Source organism: Panthera onca, chromosome X, assembly GCF_046562875.1.
Source record: "Panthera onca isolate mPanOnc1 chromosome X, mPanOnc1 haplotype 2, whole genome shotgun sequence".
In the NCBI taxonomy this organism is placed as follows: Eukaryota; Metazoa; Chordata; class Mammalia; order Carnivora; family Felidae; genus Panthera; species Panthera onca.
Genome location: NC_138357.1, coordinates 73,960,426 through 73,986,277, shown reverse-complemented (window position 1 = coordinate 73,986,277; position 25,852 = coordinate 73,960,426). Strand labels below are relative to the sequence as shown.

General features: G+C 39.8%; 1 protein-coding gene across 2 annotated transcripts in view; it reads left to right on the top strand.

The window, feature by feature from the left end:
• The window catches only part of YIPF6 (Yip1 domain family member 6), a 42,333-nt gene extending 27,538 nt beyond the window's left edge, over nucleotides 1–14,795 (top strand). For both annotated transcript variants that reach the window (XM_081793659.1, XM_081793660.1), the window contains exons 6-7: nucleotides 8,071–8,228; nucleotides 10,010–14,795. In XM_081793659.1, the coding sequence (XP_081649785.1) occupies nucleotides 8,071–8,228; nucleotides 10,010–10,128 (277 nt within the window). In that variant the 3' untranslated portion in view covers nucleotides 10,129–14,795. The remainder of the gene's footprint in view (nucleotides 1–8,070; nucleotides 8,229–10,009) is intronic.
• The last annotated feature ends 11,057 nt before the right edge of the window (nucleotides 14,796–25,852 follow it).

Sequence of the window (25,852 nt, the reverse complement as noted above, 5' to 3'; positions counted from 1 at the left end):
ACGTATGGCCAACTAATTGTTGACAAAGCAGGAAAGAATATCTAATGGAATGAAGACAGTCTCTTCAGCAAATGGTGCTGGGAAAACTGGACACCAACATGCAGAAAAATGAATCTGGACCACTCTTACACTGTACAAAAAAAATAAACTCAAAATGGATGAAAGACTGAAACGTAATACAGGAAGCCATCAAAATCCTCAAGGAGAAAGCAAACAAAAGCCTCTTTGACCTTAGCCATGGCAAGTTTTTACTCGACAGGTCTCCAGAGCCAAGGGAAACACAAGGAAAAATGAACTATTGGGACCTCATCAAAATAAAAAGCTTCTGCACAGCAAAGGAAACAGCAAAACTAAAAGGCAACCTATGGAATGGGAGTAGATATTTGCAAATGACATATCAGAATAAAGACTTAGTATCCAAAATCTATAGAGAACTTTTCTTTTTTTTTTTTAATTTTTTTTTAACGTTTATTTATTTTTGAGACAGAGAGAGACAGAGCATGAACGGGGGAGGGTCAGAGAGAGGGAGACACAGAATCTGAAACAGGCTCCAGGCTCTGAGCTGTCAGCACAGAGCCTGACGCGGGGCTCGAACTCATGGGCCACGAGATCATGACCTGAGCCGAAGTTGGACACCCAACCGACAGAGCCACCCAGGCGCCCCTATAGAGAACTTTTCAAAGTCAACACCCCAAAACCAAATAATTCCATGAAGAAATGGGCAAAAGACATGAATAGACACTTCTCCAAAGAAGACATCCAGATGGCCAACCGACACATGAAAAATTGCTCAGTATTACTCATCATCCAGGAAACCACATTGAGATACCACCTCACGCCTGTCAGAATGGCTAACATTAACAACTCAGGCAACAACAGATGTTGGCGAGGATTTGGAGAAAGAGGATCTCTTTTGCACTGCTGGTGGGAATGCAAACTGGTGCAGCCACTCTGGGAAACAGTATGGAGGTTCCTCAAAAAATTAAAACTAGAACTACCCTCCGACCCAGCAATTGCACTACTAGGTATTTATCCAAGGGATACAGGTGTGCTATTTCAAAGGAACACAAGCACCCCAATGTTTATAGCAGCACTATTGACAATAGCCAAAGTATAGAAAGATCCCAAATGTCCATCAATGGATGAATGGATAAAGAAGATGTGGTGTGTGTGTGTGTGTGTGTGTGTGTATACATATATATATATATATATACACATACACAATGGAGTATTACTCGGCAATCAAAAAGAATGAAATCTTACCATTTGCAACTATGTGGATAGAATTCGAGTGTATTATGGTAAGCGAAATTAGAGAAAGACAAATATATAACTTCATTCATATGAGCTCTGTAAGATAGAAAACAGGTGAACATAAGGGGAGGGAAGTAAACATAATATAAAAACAGGGAGGGGTACAAAACATAAGAGACTCTTAAATATAGAGAACAAACAGACGGTTGCTGGAGAGGTTGTGGGAGGGGGGATGGGCTAAATGGGTAAGGGGCTTAAGGAATCTACTCCTGAAATCATCGTTACCCCATGTGCTAACTAGCTTGGATGTAAGTTATAAGAAATAAATAAAAGAAAAAAATAAAAATAAATTTTTTAAAAATTGAACAGAGATAACTTAGTTTAGTTACCTTACCTTAAATTATCTACGGTCCTTTGATAAGCTTCAGATGCTATGCCCAGCTCATGAAATCATATGGAGAATATTTTGTGTTAGAATATTATGTCCAGTTTTTTTTTTTGGGGGGGGGGGAAGAATGCAGCGTAGGAGGATGCTGGGCACACCGCATCATGCTGATCACTTAGATTCCACCCACACCTGACTAAATAACCCAGAAAACTGACAGAAGACTAGCAGAACGGACTCTCCAGAGCCAAGCATAGACAAGAGGCCCACGGAAGAGGGTAGGAAGGGCAGAGAGGCGGTGCACGCTACATGGACTGTGGGAGGGAGCCGGGATGGCGTAGGAGCAGCCCGCCCAGCAAGGCAGAGCCCCCGAGTCTGATTTGCAAAAGCGGAGGGGCTGGACTGCATGAGTTCTGACAGCCAGCAGGACTTAACATCTGGAATGTTAAAAGTCAGTGGCGCTTTTCGGAGAGCGGAGAGGACACCGGGAGGGAGAAGTATTGAGCCCCGGAAGACAGCTCAGCTCAGCGGGGAACAAAGGCGCTGGCCTGTGCCATCTCCTTCGCCCACCCCCCAGCCAAAACCCCAAAGGGAACCAGTTTCTGTCACCAAACTTGATTGTACTGTGCAAACACCCAATGCTGTGCTTCTGTGGATCCATCCCTCCCACGGGTCTCCTGCCTCCCTCCCGGTGGTGCAGGTCCCCTCCCACAGGGGACCACCGATGGCAAGGTGAGTTAAGCCTGCCCCTCCCACCCCTGTGCACCTTGCAGATCCACCCCGGCTAATACACCATATCCCATAGAAGCAGCACCACAAGCCTGGCAGTGTGCAAGTAGCCCAGACCGGGGCCACACCACTCCACAGTGAGTCCTGCCCCGGGAGAGGGGACAATAGAGTACACACCAGTCTGACTGTGACCCCAGCGGTGGGCTGGGGACAGACATCGGGTCTCACTGTGGCTCTGCCCACCAACACAAGTTACCCCAGACAGCACAGGGGAGGTGCCCTGGAGTTCCGCGCCACTCCAGGGACTATCCAAAATGATGAAATGGAAGAATTCTCCTCAAAAGAAACTCCAGGAAGTAGCGACAGCTAACGAATTGATCAAAAATGATTTAAGCAATATAACAGAGCATGAATTTAAAATAATAGTCATAAAATTAATTGCTGGGCTTGAAAAAAGTGTAGAAGACAGCAGAGAATCTATTGCTACAGAGATCAAGGGACTCAGAAACAGTCAGGTGGAGCTAAAAAATGCTATAAATGAGTTGCAAAATAAAATAGAGGCGACCACAGCTCGTATTGAAGAGGCAGAGGAGAGAACAGGTGAATTAGAAACTAAAATTATAGAAAAAAAGGAAGCTGAGAAAAAGAGAGGTAAAAAAATCCAGGAGTATGAGGGGAGAATTAGATAACTAAGTGATGCAGTCAAATGGAAAAATATCTGTATAATATGGATTCCAGAGGAGGAAGAGAGAGAGAGAAAGGGGCTGAAGGTGTACTTAAACAAATCATAGCTGAGAACTTCCCTGAACTGGGGAAGGGAAAAGGCATTGAAATCCAAGAGGCACAGAGAACTCCCTTCAGATGTAACCTGAATCGATCTTCTACATGACATATCATAGTGAAATGGGCAAAATACAAGGATAAAGAGAAAATTCTGAAAACAGCTAAGGATAAATGCACTCTAACATATAAAGGGAGACTGATAAGACTAGTGACGGATCTATCTACTGAAACTTGGCAGGCCAGAGAGGAATGGCAGGAAATCTTCAATGTGATGAGCAGAAAAAATATGCAGCTGAGAATCCTTTATCCAGCAAGTCTGTCATTTAGAATAGAAGGAGAGATAAAGGTCTTCCCAAACAAACAAAAACTGAAGGAATTCATCACCACTAAACCATCCCTACAAGAGATCCTAAGGGGGATTCTGTGAGTGAAATATTGCAAGGACCACAAAGTACCAGAGACATCATTACAAGCATGAAACCTTACAGACATCACAATGACTCTAAACCCATATCTTTCAATAATAACACTGAGTGTAAATGGACTAAATGTTCCAACCAAAAGACATAGGGTATCAGAATGGATAAAAAAACAAGACCCATCTATTTGCTGTCTACAAGAGACTCATTTTAGACCTGAGGACACCTTCAGATTGAAAGTGAGGGGATGGAGAACTATCTATCATGCTACTGGAACTCAAAGCTGGAGTAGCCATACTTATATCAGAAAAAGTAGACTTTAAAGGCTGTAACAAAAGATGAAGAAGGGCATTATATAATAATTACAGGGTCTATCCTTCAGGAAGAGCTAACAATTATAAATGTCTATGTGCTGAATATGGAAGCCCCCAAGTATATAAAACAATTAATCACAAACATAAGCAACCTTATTGATTAGAATGTGGTAATTGCAGGGACTTTAATACTCCACTTACAACAATGGATAGATCATCTAGACACAGGATCAATAAAGAAACAAGGGCCCTGAATGATACATTGGATCAGATGAACTTGACACATATATTTAGAACTCTGCATCCCAAAGCAACAGAATATACTTTCTTCTCGAGTGCACATGGAACATTCTCCAAGATAGATCACATACTGGGTCACAAAACAGCCCTTCATAAGTATACAAGAATTGAAATCATACCATGCACACTTTCAGACCACAATGCTATGAAGCTTGAAATCAACCATAGGAAAAAGTCTGGAAAACCTCCAAAAGCATGGAGGTTAAAGAACACCCTACTAAAGAATGAGTGGGTCAACCAGGCAATTAGAGAAGAAATTAAGAAATATATGGAAACAAATGAAATTGAAAAGACAACAATCCAAATGCTTTGGGATGCACCGAAGGCAGTCCTGAGAGGAAAATACATTGCAATCTAGGCCCATCTCAAGAAACAAGAAAAATCCCAAATACAAAATCTAACAGCACACCTAAAGGAACTAGAAGCAGAACAGCAAAGACACCCCAAACCCAGCAGAAGAAGAGAAATAATAAAGATCAGAGAAGAAATAAACAATATAGAATCTAAAAAAAATGATAGAGCAGATCAATGAAACCAAGAGTTGGTTTTTTGAAAAAATAAAATTGATAAACCTCTAGCCAGGCTTCTCAAAAAGAAAAGGGAGATAAAATCGTGAATGAAAATGGAATTATAACAACCAATCCCTCAGAAATATAAGCAATTATCAGGGAATACTGTGAAAAATTACATGCCAACAATCTGGACAACCTGGAAGAAATGGACAAATTCCTAAACACCCACACAATCCCAAAACTCAAACAGGAAGAAATAGAAAGCTTGAGCAGAGCCATAAGCAGCGAAGAAATTGAATCAGTTATCAAAAATCTCCCAACAAATAAGAGTTCAGGACCAGATGGCTTCCCAGGAGAATTCTACCAGACATTTAAAGCAGAAATAATACCTATCCTTCTCAAGCTATTCCAAAAAATAGAAAGGGAAGGAAAACTTCCAGACTCATTCTATGAAGCCAGTGTTACTTTGATTCCTAAACCAGACAGAGACCCAGTAAAAAAAGAGAACTACAGGCCAATATCCCTGATGAATATGGATGCAAAAATTCTCAATAAGATACTAGCAAATCGAATTCAACAGCATATAAAAACAATTATTCACCATGATCAAGTGGGATTCATTCCTGGGCTGCAGGGCTTGTTCAGCATTTGCAGATCAATCAATGTGATACATCACATTAATAAAAGGAAAGAAAAGAACCATATGATCCTGTCAATTGATGCAGAAGAAGCATTTGACAAAAGTCAGCATCCTTTCTTAATAAAAACCCTTGAGAAAGTCGGGATAGAAGGAACATACTTAAACATCATAAAAGCCATTTATGAAAAGCCCACAGCTAATATCATCGTCAATGGGGAAAAACTGAGAGCTTTTTCCCTGAGATCAGGAACACGACAGGGATATCCACTCTCACCGCTGTTGTTTAACATAGTGTTGGAAGTTCTAGCATGAGCAATCAGACAACAAAAGGAAATCAAAGGCATCAAAATTGGCAAAGATGAAATCAAGCTTTCACTTTTTGCAGATGACATGATACTGTACATGGAAAATCCGATAGACTCCGCCAAAAGTCTGCTAGAACTGATACATGAATTCAGCAAAGTCACAGGAAACAAAATCAATGTACAGAAATCAGTGGCATTCTTATACGGTAATAATGAAGCAACAGAAAGACAAATAAAGAAACTGATCCCATTCACAATTGCACCAAGAAGCATAAAATACCTAGGAATAAACCTAACCAAAGATGTAAAAGATCTGTATGCTGAAGACTATAGAAAGCTTATGAAGGAAATTGAAGAACATAGAAAGAAATGGAAAAACATGCCATGCTTGTGGATTGGAAGAATAAATATTGTTAAAATGTCAATAATACCCAAAGCTATCTACACATTCAATGCAATCCCAATCAAAATAGCACCAGCATTCTTCTCCAAGCTAGAACAAGCAATCCTAAAATTTGTATGGAACCACAAAAGACCCCGAATAGCCAAAGTAATTTTGAAGAAGACCAAAGCAGGAGGCATCACAATCCCAGCCTTTAGCCTCTACTACAAAGCTGTAATCATCAAGACAGCATGGTATTGGCACACAAAGACACATAGACCAATGGAATAGAATAGAAACCCCAAAATTAGACCCACAAAATATGGCCAACTAATCTTTGACAAAGCAGGAAAGAACATCCAATGGAAAAAAGACAGTCTCTTTAACAAATGGTGCTGGGAGAACTGGACAGCAACATGCAGAAGGATGAAACTAAACCACTTTCTTACACCATTCACAAAAACAAACTCAAAATGGATAAAGGACCTGAATGTGAGACAGGAAACCATCAAAACTCTAGGGGAGAAAGCAGAGAAAAACCTCTCTTACCTCAGCCGTAGCAATTTCTTACTTGACACATCCCCAAAGGCAAGGGAATTAAAAGCAAAAATGAACTATTGGGACCTCATGAAGATAAAAAGCTTCTGCACTACAAAGGAAACAATCAACAAAACTAAAAGGCAACCAACGGAATGGGAAAAGATATTTGCAAATGACACATCAGACAAAGGACTAGTATCCAAAATCTATAAAGAGCTCACCAAACTCCACACCCGAAAAACAAATAAGCCAGTGAAGAAATGGGCAGAAAACATGAATAGACACTTCTCTCAAGAAGACATCCAGGTGGCCAAGAGGCACATGAAAAGATGCTCAACGTCGCTCCTCATCAGGGAAATACAAATCAAAACCACACTCAGATACCACCTCACGCAAGTCAGAGTGGCTAAAATGAACAAATCAGGAGACTATAGATGCTGGTGAGGATGTGGAGAAACGGGAACCCTCTTGCACTGTTGGTGGGAATGCAAACTGGTGCAGCCGCCCTGGAAAACAGTGCAGAGGTTCCTCAAAAAATTAAAAAAAAAAAATTAAAAATAGATCTACCTTATGACCAGCAATAGCACTGCTAGGAATTTACCCAAGGGATACAGGAGTGCTGATGCATAGGGGCACTTGTACCCCAAAGTTTATAGTAGCAATGTCAACAAGAGCCAAATTATGGAAGGAGCCTAAATGTCTATCAACTGAGGAATGGATAAAGAAATTGTGGTTTATATACACAATGGAGTACTACATGGCAATGAGAAAGAATGAAATATGGCCTTTTGTAGCAACGTGGATGGAACTGGAGAGTGTTATGCTAAGTGAAATATGTCATACAGAGAAAAACAGATACCATATGTTTTCACTCTTATGTGGATCCTGAGAAAGTTAATAGAAGACCATGGAGGAAGGGAAGGAAAATAAAAAGAGGTTAGAGTGGGAGGGAGCCAAAACATAGGAGACTCTTAAGAACTGAGAACAAACTGAGGGTTGATGGGGCCTGGGAGGGAGGGTAGGGTGGGTGACTGGTATTGAGGAGGGCACCTGTTGGGATGAGCACTGGGTGTTGTATGGAAACCAATTTGACAATAAATTTCATATTTAAAAAAAAAAGGATATTATGTCCATTTTGTGGAAGAAATGGTCCATAGCTTTCAACAAATTCTTAAATAGGTTTTTAAACTAGAAAAGATTAAGAATCACTGTTTTAGAGGTTCAGTGGGAAAAGGAAGTCTTTACGAATTAGAGTAGATCATCTGGTATCCTAGATGATTGACTCTTAAGGAGTGTGAGAGGAAAGGAGGAAGAGTATGGGCAGAGAAAAATTAAATCATATGATTAATACAGAAACCTATCTTCATAAAATCAATGTTAAAGTATAGGTGTTATGTATTTTGAGGACTGTAAGAATCCAGGCTACATAGAAATCTGTGTAATAAACTATCTCGTGATACAGATCAAATATATTTATGATCTTTATGGTTGTATATTATTTTTTTAGATCTTTTTTCCAGAGCCTCTGTGTGCTGGGTTACTGTATACTTCCCTTGACAGTGGCAATGCTGGTTTGTCGGTTGGTGCTTTTGGCCGAACAAGGACCAATAAACTTCATGGTCCGGCTTTTTGTGGTGATCGTGATGTTTGCATGGTCTATAGTAGGTAAGAATGTATTTATCTCTACAATGGCAAAACATACAAGGACAGGAGTTAAGAAATGAAGAAATGATGAGGAGCAATGTAACTCCTAAGTCATACATGGGTGATATGATTCTTGCCAGTGTCATCCATGGAACCCTCTTCTCTGAGTAGGCATTTGATAGGGGTGATGTCCACCTTATGAAGATTGGGTATCTAGATTTTTGAGATGTAGATAGTCACACCCTTTTTTTTTTAAATTATTAAATAATATATAGGATTGGGAATGGAGATTACACTAGACCTAGCTCAGTTCCTGGCATGTAGGAGGCATAGGTGACTTGAGAAATGACTTGGGACTTTTCCTGTGAAATTCATCATAATAAAAATAGTAGCTTGCATATACAGATTGCTTATTACAGACCAAGCACTGTTGTGAGGCTATGTATGCATTATCTCACTTAACCCTCACAACAGCCCTAATAAATAAAAACAATATATATTAGTCCTATTTTTACAGATGAGGAACAGACACAGAGAGGTTAAACAACATGCCCTAGGACACATAACTAGTGAATAAGGGAATTAAGTTTAAAACCCAAGCAGATCTCACACCTCTTTAGAAGTGTACTAAACGATCTCCCAGTATAGGTTGTTAGGTATCATTATATAGTACTTTTATGCTTCAGTAGAACATTCTGCTAACAATTAGGAAGAGCCTGTAGCAGTGGCAGTAAATGCCAAGTGCTCATTAGTTTTGCCTTCCTAAAATTCTCTTAAAATTCTACCTTCAGCTACAAGGTAGCTTCTTGTTTCATGGGATAGACAGATTGCTTAATATTTTTAAGTGCATTATCATGTCTTTGCTCTGGACCATGATTAAAATCCAAGAAGTAATCCAAAAGTAAGGTCCAAGAGTGATAGAATTGATACTGCAGAGACTGTATATTAAGCTCGAGTGCTTTACCCATGGGAGAACTCCTCATTCCCTCACATAGAATCTGATAATTTACCCTATATGTAGTTCTAAATACCCAGTGTCCAGGCTCATAGCAGTTCAGAAAGTAGAATCTTAGAAGGGAGAGAGGCTCCTGTAAACATTCCATTTTTTAATTCAGCAAGTATTTCTTAAGCACAAACTCTGTGTCAGGCATTGTGCTAACCATGGTCTCCATCCTCAGAGTTCATAACTTAGTGGAGCAGCCAGACATGTAAACACTTAAGGGCAATAGGCATCCAAGGTGGAAGATGGAAGTCTGTGCAGGGCATGGTGAGGACACAGAGGAGGTATATGGGCAGATCTGCCTGGGGTGGCAGGATAACAGATGGTTGTTCAGGAAAGATTTCCATGAAAGGGGGTCATTAATAAGTAAAAATATGAGTCTCCTTTCCTGGGTGGACAAGAGGGACAGCATCATAAAGAGCTGGTAACTTAAAAATAAGAACAGTTACCTAGCACAGCAGTATGAAGTCATTTGCCACAGGAGCAACTAACCTTAGACATCTTTGTAATAAGCCTACTCATCACAGTTCAGTAACTTCTGAGAAAAGAGTAGGAAACCCCTTTTAGAAAGGTTTTCATGTAAAATGGTTGAAATCTTAATACTAGAAACTAGTAGCTCTCAACTGTCTGGGAAACTATGCTTCAAAATGCCTTTTTCTCTGAGGATATCAAATATAACTGAACTTTTAGTATAATTCTATGTTCCAGACTATGCCAAGCACATTCAAGTTTAGTAGATGTTAGTGGTTGTGACAATCTTATTATATTAAAGGTTCCATTTTGTTTTGTTTGTTTTGTTTAGCCTCTACAGCTTTTCTTGCCGATAGCCAGCCTCCAAACCGCAAAGCCCTCGCCATTTATCCTGTTTTCTTGTTCTATTTTGTCATCAGTTGGATGATTCTCACCTTCACTCCTCAGTAAATCAGGAAATGGAAATTAAAAACCAGTGAATTGAAAGCTCGTCTGAAAGATGCAATTTACCATTGAGCTTTGCCTGTGGCCCTCTTTTGTCTAATTTTGGAGATATTTTGAGATGAAAGGGGAGCCATAAAGCACCATCACCATTTATGTAAGGAACTGGTGTTTGAAAGATTGTCCTTTTCCTCTTAATGTCATTTCTTGAAAATACATAGTATACACAGTATAGTGCTGCCTTAAGGCATGATAGGGTCACTGTGGTCCATTTGCGTGACAACCAATGATTTGGAAAGCACATGGATACATCCTGCAAGTTGAGTAGAATTAGTAACTGTATTTTCAGTTTTGAGAATACCAGTTCAGGTGCAGCTCTTAAATACATTGCCTTATGACTATTAGAATATGCCTCTCTCCTCATAAATAAGAATCGATAGTCTGTATCCATTTCCTTTTATTTCTCTCTTAGGCTTAAAAAGGCAATGACAGAGGTTGGGAAGGGGGTTCATAACTGGGTATGAGAAAACATGCATCATGCATCAACCAGTGTTCAGATTTTGACAGGGGAAAATTCTACACTTGTTGCTTTTTTAAAAAGCAAAGGACAGCTAAAGAATTGGCTTCTTTAGTCTTTCCATATAGTCACCTTTCTGCCATGCTTAACAGCACCTCAGTGACACTCTAATTTTTAATCTTACCCCCCTAGCTCTGAATATGCAAACTGTTCACAGTTACCATATAATTACTCTAATTTTTAATCTTACCCCCCTAACTCTGAATATGCAAACTGTTCACAGTTACCATATTATTTTCCTTTGATTAAAGCTCTCTGTGGACCAGTGCTTGAACTTATCCAGGTGGAAGACCTCAGAAATTTAAATTGATAGGTCCTTCATGCATATTATCACGTGAGCACTTTGTTCTTAATAGTAGGAGGTAGTTTGGATACAGCATAGCTCTAAACAATTATTCTGCATAGTCTGGCCTCTAACTAGAAAGTAAAGCTAAATCAGAAGCCTGCACTTAACCATGTGAACATGGAGGGATTTAGTGTTCTGATGGCTGGTTCACAAAACAGCTAGATGCTTAGAGCATGACGTAGGATGAGTTGGGTTTACAGCTGCCACCTTTTCATAGTGGGCTTAGCAGTTTTTTCATTAGATGTGCTTCTCAGATTGGGGAATAGCAATTTATTTTCTTGGTTTTAGACTTTATTTGTAAAGCTAATTAACTCTTCTTTAGACAAGTACTTTTTTTGCATGTGTGCACCTGCTTGTATTCTCAGCTATTTATACACACAAGTGTGAGGGCTTTTCAGGAAGCAGAGTGTCTGGAAAGCCTGATTTCTAAGCTAAACTGGGCTCCTTTCAGGTAATATGAGCTACTGCCTTCTATAAATTGCACATTGAAGAACTCTTAATAGACAAAAGATTAGGAGTCAGCAGACAGCATCCACTGTATATACAGTTACTTATAAAGATAGGAATTTATTCCACATTTTTTCTTTATCATGGAATTTAAATATTTATTCATTTTGTATCTAAAGACTATCTACACATAGATATATAATTTTAAAAACACACTTTCTCCATTCTCAGCTTAACTAAGAACAATACTAGGACAAATGGGTTCCTGGAGTGATAATAAATTACAAAGCATTACAAAGTTGGTCCCCTCTGTCCCAGCCTTGTCCAGAGTTTTTGGTTATATCTTTATTTCAGCTTCCCTTCTAAATTTCAAAATAAACCCGTGAGCACAAAGCCAATGTTTCAGTCTTAAAGTGGTAAAGAAAATATTTTGAAACTGGTTCTAATTGGTCCAAAAGTATCATCCATTTCCATTGTCTGAAATTTTCTAACTTCTTACCAAAAACATCTCTCTTCCAAAGTTATTTCATACTCTGTCACAATGGTTATAATGTAAAATTTAAAAAAATAATACTGTTTCTCAAAAGGGAATTATCTGCTGAATTTTATTCAGGCTAAATATTTTGGTCAGGAATTTTTAGGGCCACAAATGAAGTAGGGGTTGTGCGGGGGTGGGTGGCGGGGGTTATACATATTGGGTGTTAAGGCAGCTTGTTCTGTCTATTAACCTGTTGCTCTTTGGTGACTTGAAGAATGGTTTTTTTTGATTTAAATGAAAGTGGGTAAAATGGAGATTATGTTTCTCAAAATGAATGATCAGTTTTGTGGCATAAATTATATTTTCTTAATATATGAAAAAAAAGTGCATTGCTTTCTGTGGCAGAAGACCTGATTATCTGGAAGTTGTAACCCTCAACACAGCTTTCCCTGATTTGCTGCAAAGGCACATGGCTAATTATAGAAAGAAAGACTAGAATAGAAGGGGATTTTAACAAAGGAAACCCTGTTCCAAGAATTGGGAAGTTTCATGCTTTAGATGAAACTCAAGTGTGTGAGCATCATTACCAAATGTGGTGGATCATTGCCAAGTGTGGTGCATCACTACTGTCGTGGCTTATCATTTGCTGCTCTTGCCTCTGAGATTGAGCCTCCACTGTCATATTCTTTAGCAATAGGAAGGGTAAAGACTGGATTTAATCGCTGTTCAGATTATAAAAACTCAACTGATGCAAATGTATTTGTGCCATGTAGTCGTAAATGTCAGTCATACCATTAATTTTCAAGTCTTTTGCATCTTAAAAGGCTTATTACATGAATTCAATTGGATCTTTTTATTGTGATGGGGGTTTTGTTTTGTTGGGCAAGGTGGGCTTGTCACAGAGCATGGGACTGGTAAGCATTTAACTGTTTACTATATTTGTCTTTTTATAAATATTCCCCAGATGTGGTGAGAAGGTTAGCAAGACTGTATATGAAGATTTAATTGTATACTTCTTATAAGCTAACTACTTACTGTACCTGGACTTCCTGTTTATTCCTGGAGATGAAAATGAAAATCTCCTGTCATTTGAAATCTTTGGGTAACATCAAATCATTGAAATTTATCTGAATGCTATCATGATATGATCAGACATCCATTGCATGCAGCTGTTCTATTCCATGTAAAATACTGACATTGTTATTCTTTATTAGACTGTTAATTTCTGAGACAATTTGGATAGAAATAAATGTGTGAATGTTAATATATGTAAACTAGAAATACTTTTCTAGATTCTGTGGGCTTTTATTGAAAGTAAAGAATTTCTAGTGATTTACTCAGGCCATAGGATGGCCATATAATAATAATAACAGTAATATTACTACTAATAATGGTTAACATTTATTGGACACTTACATTGTGCCAGGCAATATTCTATTTTTTTAAGAATTTTTTTATAACAGCTTTGTTGAGATATACTTTACCAAATTCACCCTTTTAAAGTGTTATACAATTCAGTGATTTTTTCAGTATTTTCACATAATTGTGTAATTATCACCACTCTCATCTTAGAACATTTTCATCACTTCACAGTAAAATCCCATATCCAGTAGCAGTCACTTCCTCTCCCACTTCTCCCCAGCCTCTGGCAATCACCAGTATGCTTTCTGTCTCTGTGGATTTGGCCAGGCACTATCATTAAGTGCATTTTATATATCTCCTTTAATCCTTAACATAAAATGCTACAGTTCTTATTTTACAAGTAGAAAATTGAGTCACAGAAAGTTAAGTAAATTGTCCAAGGGCATGCAGTAAATTGATTTAAAATAGGAAAACGTGGGGTGCCTGGGTGGCTCAGTCGGTTAAGCATCTGACTACTGCTCAGGTCATGATCTCATAGCTCATGAGTTCGAGCTCTATCTTAGGCTCAGTGCTGACAGCTCAGAGTCTGGAGCCTGCTATGGATTCTGTGTCCTCCTCTCTCTCTGCCCCTCCCCTCTTCACGCTCTTTCTGTCTCTCAAAAAATAAATCAACATTATAAAATTTTAAAAAATAAAGTAGGAAAACACCATAGATGGGAGCATAGTAGGACCAGTTTTGAATTGCATTGTTATGTACATGAAATGAATGTACCCCTTTCCCAGGGTATGCTCCCTGTCATTAACCATTATACCCTACAACTGACTAGAGATAGATAACTCATTCTTTTTTTCCCCTGAGTAATAGAACACTATATTAGCATCTGAGAAAAACACAAGAGCAGGTGTACATTGGAGTTAGGTTTGCTGCCCCCTGCACCTTGAATCCCTTTTCTCTCCCTTCTCCCCACCAGCACACACACCCCTCCCCCAAATTCCCAAAGTCTTAAGAGTCAAAGGGACTTCTGCCTCTTTCATTTTAAATCTTCCATAGGGATGTTTAATGCATCAAAATTTAACCTGTTTATTCAGGTGTTTATAGTCCTCAGATGCATCTAGTCACCTATAGTACCATTTATATTTCTAAGACTTCAGAAAGCAGTACTGTGAGAATAAAATCCTTTTTTTATTTTGGTTAAACTAGGTGGGGAAAATAACAGTAAGGGCATTGCCTTAATGAAGTCAGTGGTTCTGCCTGGTAGGACGTGGCCACATGCTGCTATTGCTCACTCTGTTCTCTTTATTTCAGAACTTTTTAAACTATGCCATCACTGCTGGTAATTTCTTGGTCCTCTTTAGTACTCCATTTCAATCCTGATCTTTCCTATAAATAATGAACCTGTGGAAATAATAAATCTGTAAAATGATTTGTGAATGTTAAATGTGCAAATAAAAACACTGGAAAAGGAGATTTTGTATGTGCCTCTTCTTGTACTGAAAGATGCAGAGATATTTGCTGCATACTATTTTCAGATAGTAATATATTATCATCAGACAATATTGAATGCTGTGTAGGATTGCACAGGAAGCAAGTTAGTAAGAGAAATCACATTTATTGAGCAAATAATATATACCAAGTGTTAATATTAGCTACTTTATAAACAGTATCTCTAATCACAACAGCCTTTTGAGGTTGGTGGTATTATCCTTATCTCAACATTTTGGAACCTGGGAACTTGGGAAGGTTAAATAAATTGCCTAAAGTCACAACACAACCAGGGTTCAAACTCTGGTTTTATGACTCCATAGTCTTCTATATTGGTTCTTTGCCATCATACCTACCCACTTAAAGTAAGCTGCGTCAATCAGGTACCTTAATAACATGGTGAGAAACTGGGTTTTCACACATCTTCTGGGAACTATACCTGTTTCTGCTTTCAATTTGCAATCTACTTGGAGAAACTGAACTCACCATCCCTACACACTAATAGTTGAAATGCATTGTGGTTCTTATTTTTGGTGCCACATAAGATCTCAGAATGAGCAGTAAGAACAGGAATACATCTGTGACATATTGGGAGAATTTGTATCATCCAAGATGGGGGTGGGGTGTGGCATTCCAGATGGTAGAGAATACTTATGAACAAAGGTGAGGGAGCAGGCAAGTCTAAAGCCATCTGTGTGCACATGTGCAAGTGTGTCACATCCTGTACATAATCACAATGCTTTGTGAAATTTTTCTAGCTGCCTTTATTTCACTTTGCAAGGTAGATAAAGCTTCTAAGCTTATACCTAAGGAAATAAGCTCAGGTAAGTGAAGTGATAGGCCTTGAATGATAAAGCCAGTCTCAAGAACACAATTGGAAAGTTGTTCTTCATGTTAATATTGATCCTTTTCTAATGATAACTCACATACTGAAGTGAATTCAACTGACTTTGGAAAATAAAGTTGGTTGGATAAGATGAGACCAAATTATTGAGGGTAGATACTGAAAAGTCATGAGTAGGTCATACTGTGGTAGGAAATAGGATGTTTTCAAAAGTTCTGGAGCAGGGGAGTTCTTTGAAGAAAGTTACCTTAATGGAATAAATGAGGACCTTGAAAACTTGGATTATGAGTAGGGTAGAGAAGAAAGGAATGCCAATATATTTCTAACCATGGGCCTTGAAGAATGGTATGTGTTTGAGAATAGGTACTGAGTTTGACCATCAAAGCGATCATATCCTAAAGACAACTGGAAATACAAGTGAATTGTAAAAATCATAGCTAGGAATGTAAATTTGATCTTGTAGATGTGATGCATGTTGAGAGAATGTATTGTTTCAGTCTTGTCGACAAGTGTAGTTGCTGAAGGGAAGGCCTGATTAAGAATCAGAAAGATGAGAAGGAAGAAATGAAACTATTACTTATGTGCCACAGATTTCTACATGGTACCTTCGTATTACACTAACCTTTTGAGGGAATTTCCTTCATTTTTACAGAGGAAGAAGCATTTTGGATTCAGTAAGTGGCAAAGTTGGAATGTGAACACAGCTCCATCTTAACTCAAAAGTGTATGTACTTCTGCTATGCTCTGCTACCCTTACAGAAAGTTTTATACTCTGAAAGTCTAAGAATGAGTGTCTTGCACAAAGTAGGTGTTCAGGAAATGTGTTGAATTAGTTAAAAGAAAAATAGGCAGTAAATAGGTATTACATGCTGAGTGTGGGGGCATGATGAGAAATAAGAATTGAAAAAATATATTTGGCTAGAAGGCTGTGGTAATTTGATTGCATTAGTGTCTCAATATTTTACCCCTCTCTGAATCCCTGCCCTTTGCCATGTGACTTTGAAGTTCTTCTCAGTAAAAGGCAGAACCTATTCCCCACCTCTTCTTTCTCAGTGGTCCTTATAGCTTGCTTTGCCTAATAAAATCTGGCAAAAGTAATGGTGTGACCCTGCAACCTGAGGCTTTGTGTGTTTTTATTTATCTCTCATTTCTCTGCCATATCTGTGAGAACATGCCTGAATTAGCCTGCTGGACATACAGAACATAGCCCAGTCATCCCAGCCTTAGCTATTCCAGATTAGCCCAACACCAACTGACTGTCAGACAAATAAGTGAGCCTTCTAAGAGTAGAAGAACTGCCCAGCTGTAGCCAACATAAGTTGTCAATCTGCAGATTCAAGAACTAAATAAATACTTATTGTTTTAATCTACTAAATTTTCAGTGGTTAGATATGCAGCATTATAGTGGCGGTAGATAACTGGATACAAAAGCCATTCTTAATTTTCTTTTTAGGTTTCCAAAGTTATTAGAAGCTTGAGGCACTGAGTATTGGCTTCTTATCTGTAGAGTCATATCAAGCACAGAATATTAGAGATGAAAGGAATCTTAGAGATAGTTGATCCCATTTACTCATTTTACCAGTGAAAAGCTGAGGGTCAGAGAGGGAAGATTACTTATCCAATGCTAATGGAAGGAACCAGAATAAAACTTAGTTTTCCTCACTTCAAGTCCACTGCTCTTTATATAACATAACACAGTAGAGTAGCTGAAAGGATCATAACCTAATGCAAAAAAAAAAAAAAAATCAACACTTTGTCACTGTACATATGTAACAGTGAAAAAAGGAGATGCTTATAAGAAAGAGCGATAGGTTGCAAGGAATAGGGTTTATTAAGGGAGTAACTACCGAAAGAAGATGAAAAGGACTGTGATTCTGAACATAGTTGGTAGATCAGCTTTGGAGAAAGTAGAGAAACCTCTTGTGCGGTGAAAATGAAGACTGAGTGGTTAGATAGATACGTTAATGATTAAATGTTGCACCTCAACAAGTTTGTTGACTGTTACATTATGCTAGATACTGAAGATTCAAAACTGCCTCAGGGGAGTGATAGCACCAAGATGGTGGCAGAGGTTACTCCTAACTTCGCTGCCATTCACAAGAAGAACAACTAACAACTATTCAAGAACAAGACACCACTGAGAGAATCCTAGAACATAGGGGTGAGGCTGAAGCACCCCACTGTACCACAAAGACCAAGACAGACGGAATTAGAAGGGCAAGAGAAATAGCTACATGTTGACGACATTGCTCCTCCTCCAGTCCAGCACAATGCCATGTGGAGACATCTCTCCTAAGCTTCTAGTTACTCCAGTAGGACAAGGAGGACAACCCAGGGGAGGCAATCATCCCATCCAGCATGGTAGGTTGCTCTGCAGGAGCCCCTGCTCTGTTCTCACACCAAGGGGATTGTAAGGAAATTTATGGGGCTCAACCACTGGGAATCTGATGGAGAAGGGAGAAGCTTGCAACAACCAGCACATGGATCTTGGCAGACCAAATTCATACCTACAACGCCCATGTAGTCCCAACTAGCAGATTTGCTCATCTGCAAAACCAAGTTGGGGACAGACTCTGACTAGGGAACTTGATGGGGTGCAGATGTTCCTGATTCAGATCCTGAAATGAGATATACTGGACATAGAACCCATGTTGCCTATACCAAGGCAAGTAACTGAATCACAGGTCCACCTACTATGGATGGTCTCTCAGCCCTATCCAACTATAAGGGCTGGCAACAATCTCTGGAAGCTGTGCTGGCTCAGTGGTGATTGAGCTGAGAGGCAAGTAGAACTGATCACCCCCAGAGCAAATCCAGTACTGGGCATGGAGCATTCATGGATTAATTCATAGCCAAAGCTCAGGGTAGCTCCTAGCTCCTTCCAACCAAAGAGACTGGGAAATTGAGAGTAGACTGGAGTTCCCCTACTCCCAGCCAGGTAAGAGAGCTGAGACCTAGCGCCCCACTTGCTTTGAAGAGTGTCTTCTGGTCTCATCTGACCAGAAAAGCTGGGACAACTCCTGGAAGCTGTGCGGCTCAGCAGTACTTGAGCCAAAAGGTCGTCAAAGCCAATAGTTTTCAGAGGAAAGACAGTGGCCGTGTTCTATCTGGGAATTGGGGTGTAAGTTGGTTTAAGGCAACAAGGAGCTTTATTGCCTTTAGAGGTGCTTCTGCTGTGCCAAGGCAAGGACTCTAATTCATAGCCCTGCTTATCACTTAATACAGCCCTCAGTCCATCCAACCAGGGGACCTAACCAGAGCACACAGTTGCATAGCCCATTCAACAACCCTATATATAGTAGCACTTGAAAAGAGACCACAGCTGATGGCTCACCCCATCTGCAAAGCAAACTAGTGGCCTTGGAAGACCGTGGCAGAGTAGGAGGACTCTACCTGATGAAGGTCCCACAAACACAACTACATAACTATCAGATTATCCTAAATACACCACAAATTTACTTGAAGACTGAGAAAAATACACAACTAAGGGGGAAAGAGGCCACATTGGAGAAGGCAGGATGTGTGAAGACGTGGTTTAGGGGAGAAACCGATTATGAGTGCTGAGAGAGGAGAGAGCCATGGTCACAGAGAAGGAACAGAAACAGAAGGGCACACAGGGAAACACACACAAGAAGAAAGTTTCCCCAAAGCCACTGGCTGGGAAAACAAGAGGGGTGAATTTCTTGACTTCTTGCAACAAGCAGGGCTTCAAGCCAAGAGTTTTAAAGGTCAGTAGGCTTGGCTAAGATAGTGCCCACTGGACACTGCCCTGCTCCTAGAGAGAAGATGGGCAAACAACCCAGGGGCAGACAGCATGGAAACAGAAATCTGAACAATGCCTGGGGCACACAGGGAGAGATTATTTTCTCTGGAACGTGTCACTGAGAGGCAATTTTCACCAAGATACCTCTAGGAAAAAAAAAAAGGAGTTGGCGGGCGCCATTTCCCTCCTTCATCCCTCAGCATAAACACAGAGCCACCTGCTCGATGCAGCACACTGCAGACACAGGCCCCAAATCCCTGCACTCTGGTGGAACTGCCCTTTTTAGTCATGCTAGCCTAAGTGGGGCCCTTGCCCAGAACACCAGCACAAACACCTGCTCACACAGTTTCCAACCAGAGATTTCTTCAGGGTCTCAGTTCTACTGGATGAAGTTTGGGGTCTCATTTCACAAGCAGAGCAGAGCACACGTAGTTAAAACCACATTCACACCAAGGACCAAACACTGTCTACTATAGGCAAGAAAAGACACCTGAAAGAGCAGCTAAAACACAACAATAGAGAGCATGCAACACACACAAGAGACACTCCATGAAGCACCAGCCCTGGACACTACATGACCTCTTCTTCATAAAGCCATTACTTTCAGAAGCAGGAAACATAACTGGCTTTTCTAACTGGCAGATACTTAGACAAAATGCAAAGATAGAGGAATTTAGCCTAAATGAAAGAACAAGATAAGGCCTTGGCCAGAGATCTAAGCAAAACCAATATAAGTAACATGTCTAATGGGTAATTTAAAGCAACAATCATAAGGGTGCTCCCTAGGCTTGAGAAATGAATAAAAGACATCAGTGAGATCCTTACCACAGAGATAAAAGAGTTGAAAAAGAGTCAGAGATGAAGAATGAAATAAAGAAGATTGGAAACATGCTTGATGCAATGAAAAGCAGGCTGGAAGAAGCAAAGGAAAAACAGTGACCTAGAAGACAAAATAATGAAAAACAATGAAGCTGAAAAGTAAGAAATAAGAAAATAACAGACTCTTAAAGAGCAAACTTAGGGCTGCTGGAGGGGAGGTGGGTGGGAGGATGGGTTAAATGGGTAATAGTCATTTAGGAGAGCACTTGTGATGAACACTGGGTGTTATATATCAGTGACAAATCGCTAAATTCTCCTGAAACTAATTATGTGTTAACTAACTGGAACAGAAATAAAAATCTGAAATAAAAAAATAAGAAAATACATGGAAACAAATGAAAATAAAAACAAAATGGTCCAAAAATTTTGGATGCAGCAAAAGCGATAAGATGGAAGTATACAGCACTATAGGCCTATCTTAAGAAGCAAGAAAAATCTCAAATAAATAACCTAACCTTACACCTAAAGGAGCTAGAAAAAGAACAATAATGAGGCCCAAAGACAACAGAAGGAAGGAAATAATAGAGATTAGAGAAAAAATAAAAGGTATAGAAACTAAAAAAAGAAATTAATAAAATCAGGAGCTAGTTTTTTGGAAAAAAAAATAATAAAATTGGTAATCCTCTAGCCAGACTTATCGAAAAGAAAAGAGAAAGGACCCAAATAGGTAAAATCACAAATGAGTGACAAGAAACAACAAACAGTACAGAAATACAAACTTCTAAAAGAATAGTATGAAAAACTATATAACAACAAATTGGACAACCTAAAACAAATGGATAAGTTCCTAGAAACACATAAACTGCTAAAACAGGAAGAAATACAAAACTTGAACAGACTAATAACCAGCAAAAAACAAAAAATTGAAACAATAATCAAAAACTTCCAACAAACCAAAGTCCCAGGTCAGATGGCTTCATAAGGCCAATTCCACCAAATATTTAAAAAAGAGTTAATACCTATTCTCAAAGTACTCCAAAAAATAGAAGAGGAAGTAATACTTCCAAATTCATTTTATGAGGTCAGCATTACCCTGATGCCAAAACCAGATAAAAATTCCACTGAAAAAGAGTACTATGGGCCAAATAGCCCTAATGAACATGGATGCAAAAAATCTCAAGAAAATGCTAGCAAAACGAATCCAACAATACATCAAAAATTTATGCACCATGATCAAGTGAGATTTATTCCTGAGTTGCAAGGGTGGTTCAATATTTGCAAATGAATCAATGTGATATACCACATAAAAAAGAAAGGATAAGAACCATATGATCATTTCAATTGATGCAGAAAAAGCATTTGACAAAATACAACATCCATCCATGATAAAAAAAAATCCTCAACAAAGTATGTTTAGAGGGAGCATATCTCAACATAATAAAGCCCATATACAAAAAACCCACAGCTAATATCATCAGTGGGGAAAAATGGAGAGCTCTTCCTCTACAGTCAGGAACAAGGCATGGATGTCCAATCTCACCACTGTTATTTAACATAGTATTGGAAGCCCTAGCCATACCAATCAGAAAACAAAAATAAATAAAAGGCATCCAAATAGACAAGGAGGAAGTAAAGTTTTCACAATTTGCACATGACATGATATTCTATATAGAAAACCCGAAGACTACCAAAAAATTGCTAGAAATGAAACACGAATTCAGTAATGTCCCAGAATACAAAATCAACATACAGAAATCGGTTGCATTTCTATACACCAATAACGAAGCAGTAGAATGAGAATTTAAGGAATCAATCCCATTACAATTGTACTAGAAACAATAAGATATATAGGAATAAACCTAACCAAAGAGATTAAAGAACTATACGCTGAAAACTACAAAATATTGGGGAAAAAATTCAAGATGACAGAAAGAAATGGAAAGACATTTCATACTCACAGATTGGAAGAACAAATATTATTAAAATATCTGCAGAGAGAGGTTCCGGAAGATGGCGGCGTAGGAGGACACGGGGCTCACAACGCGTCCTGCCGATCACTTAGATTCCACCTACACCTGCCTAAAGAACCCAGAAAACCGCCAGAGGATTAGCAGAAGGGAGTCTCCGGAGTCAAGCGCAGACTAGAGGCCCACGGAAGAGGGTAGGAAGGGCGGCGAGGCGGTGCGCGCTCCACGGACTGGCGGGAGGGAGCCGGGGCGGAGGGGCGGCTCGCCGGCCAAGCAGAGCCCCCGAGTCTGGCTGGCAAAAGCGGAGGGGCCGGACAGACTGTGTTCCGACAGCAAGCGCCACTTAGCGTCTGGGAGGTCATAAGTTAACAGCTCTGCTCGGAAAGCGGGAAGGCTGGAGGACAAAGGGAGGGAGAGCTGCTGAGCCCCCGGACGGCAGAGCTCAGCTTGGCGGGGAACAAAGGCGCCAGCGCCATCTCCCCCGCCCATCCCCCAGCCAAAATCCCAAAGGGAACCAGTTCCTGCCAGGGAACTTGCTCGCTCCGCGCAAACACCCAACTCTGTGCTTCTGCGGAGCCAAACCTCCGGCAGCGGATCTGACTCCCTCCCGCTGCCACAGGGCTCCTCCTGAAGTGGATCACCTAAGGAGAAGCGAGCTAAGCCTGCCCCTCCACCCCCCGTGCACCTTGCCTACCCACCCCAGCTAATACGCCAGATCCCCAGCAACACAAGCCTGGCAGTGTGCAAGTAGCCCAGACGGGACACGCCACCCCACAGTGAATCCCGCCCCTAGGAGAGGGGAAGAGAAGGCACACACCAGTCTGACTGTGGCCCCAGCAGTGGGCTGGGGGCAGACATCGCGTCGGACTGCGGCCCCGCCCACTAACTCCAGTTATACACCACAGCACAGGGGAAGTGCACTGCAGGTCCTCACCACACAAGGGACTCTCCAAAATGACCAAACGGAAGAATTCCCCTCAGAAGAATCTCCAGGAAATAACAACAGCTAATGTACTGATCAAAAAGGATTTAAATAATATAACAGAAAGTGAATTTAGAATAATAGTCATAAAATTAATCGCTGGGCTTGAAAACAGTATACAGGACAGCAGAGAATCTCTTGCCACAAAGATCGAGGGACTAAGGAACAGTCACGAGGAGTTGAAAAACGCTTTAAACGAAATGCAAAACAAAATGGAATCCACGATGGCTCGGCTTGAAGAGGCAGAGGAGAGAATAGGTGAACTAGAAGATAAAGTTATGGAGAAAGAGGAAGCTGAAAGAAAGAGAGATAAAAAAATCCAGGAGTATGAGGGGAAAATTAGAGAACTAAGTGATACACTAAAAAAAAATAATATACACATAATTGGTATCCCAGAGGAGGAAGAGAGAGGGAAAGGTGCTGAAGGGGTACTTGAACAAATTATAGCTGAGAACTTCCCTGAACTGGGGAAGGAAAAAGGCATTGAAATCCAAGAGGCACAGAGAACTCCCTTCAGACGTAACTTGAATCGATCTTCTGCACGACATATCATAGTGAAACTGGCAAAATACAAGGATAAAGAGAAAATCCTGAAAGCAGCAAGGGATAAACGTGCCCTCACATATAAAGGGAGACCTATTAGACTCGTGACTGATCTCTCCTTTGAAACTTGGCAGGCCAGAAAGGCTTGGCACGATATCTACAGTGTGCTAAACAGAAAAAATATGCAGCCGAGAATCCTTTATCCAGCAAGTCTGTCATTTAGAATAGAAGGAGAGATAAAGGTCTTCCCAAACAAACAAAAACTGAAGGAATTTGTCACCACGAAACCAGCCCTACAAGAGATCCTAAGGGGGATCCTGTGAGACAAAGTACCAGAGACATCACTACAAGCATAAAACATACAGACATCACAATGACTCTAAACCCATATCTTTCTATAATAACACTGAATGTAAATGGATTAAATGCGCCAACTAAAAGACATAGGGTATCAGAATGGATAAAAAAACAAGACCCATCTATTTGCTGTCTACAAGAGACTCATTTTAGATCTGAGGACACCTTTAGATTGAGAGTGAGGGGATGGAGAACTATTTATCATGCTCCTGGAAGCCAAAAGAAAGCTGGAGTAGCCATACTTATATCAGACAAACTAGACTTTAAATTAAAGGCTGTAACAAGAGATGAAGAAGGGCATTATATAATAATCACAGGGTCTATCCACCAGGAAGAGCTAACTATTATAAATGTCTATGCGCCAAATACCCGAGCCCCCAGATATATAAAACAATTACTCATAAACATAAGCAACCTTATTGATAAGAATGTGGTCATTGCAGGGGACTTTAACACCCCACTTACAGAAATGGATAGATCATCTAGACACACAGTCAATAAAGAAACAAGGGCCCTGAATGATACATTGGATCAGATGGACTTGACAGATATATTTAGAACTCTACATCCCAAAGCAACAGAATATACTTTCTTCTTGAGTGCACATGGAACATTCTCCAAGATAGATCATATACTGGGTCACAAAACAGCCCTTCATAAGTTTACAAGAATTGAAATTATACCATGCATACTTTCAGACCACAATGCTATGAAGCTTGAAATCAACCACAGGAAAAAGTCTGGGAAACCTCCAAAAGCATGGAGGTTAAAGAACACCCTACTAATGAATGAGTGGGTCAACCAGGCAATTAGAGAAGAAATTAAAATATACATGGAAACAAACGAAAATGAAAATACAACAATCCAAACGCTTTGGGATGCAGCGAAGGCAGTCCTGAGAGGAAAATACATTGCAATCCAGGCCTATCTCAAGAAACAAGAAAAATCCCAAATACAAAATCTAACAGCACACCTAAAGGAAATAGAAGCAGAACAGCAAAGGCAGCCTAAACCCAGCAGAAGAAGAGAAATAATAAAGATCAGAGCAGAAATAAACAATATAGAATCTAAAAAAACTGTAGAGCAGATCAACGAAACCAAGAGTTGGTTTTTTGAAAAAATAAACAAAATTGACAAACCTCTAGCCAGGCTTCTCAAAAAGAAAAGGGAGATGACCCAAATAGATAAAATCATGAATGAAAATGGAATGATTACAACCAATCCCTCAGAGATACAAACAATTATCAGGGAATACTATGAAAAATTATATGCCAGCAAATTGGACAACCTGGAAGAAATGGACAAATTTCTAAACACCCACACTCTTCCAAAACTCAATCAGGAGGAAATAGAAAGCTTGAACAGACCCATAACCAGCGAAGAAATTGAATCGGTTATCAAAAATCTCCCAACAAACAAGAGTCCAGGACCAGATGGCTTCCCAGGGGAGTTCTACCAGACATTTAAAGCAGAGATAATACCTATCCTTCTCAAGCTATTCCAAGAAATAGAAAGGGAAGGAAAACTTCCAGACTCATTCTATGAAGCCAGTATTACTTTGATTCCTAAACCAGACAGAGACCCAGTAAAAAAAGAGAACTACAGGCCAATATCCCTGATGAATATGGATGCAAAAATTCTTAATAAAGAAGAGTTAATACCTATTCTTTTGAAGCTGTTACAAAAAATATAAATGGAAGGAGAATTTGCTAACTCAATCTATGAGACCAACATTACTTTGATTCCAAAACCAGACAAAGACCCC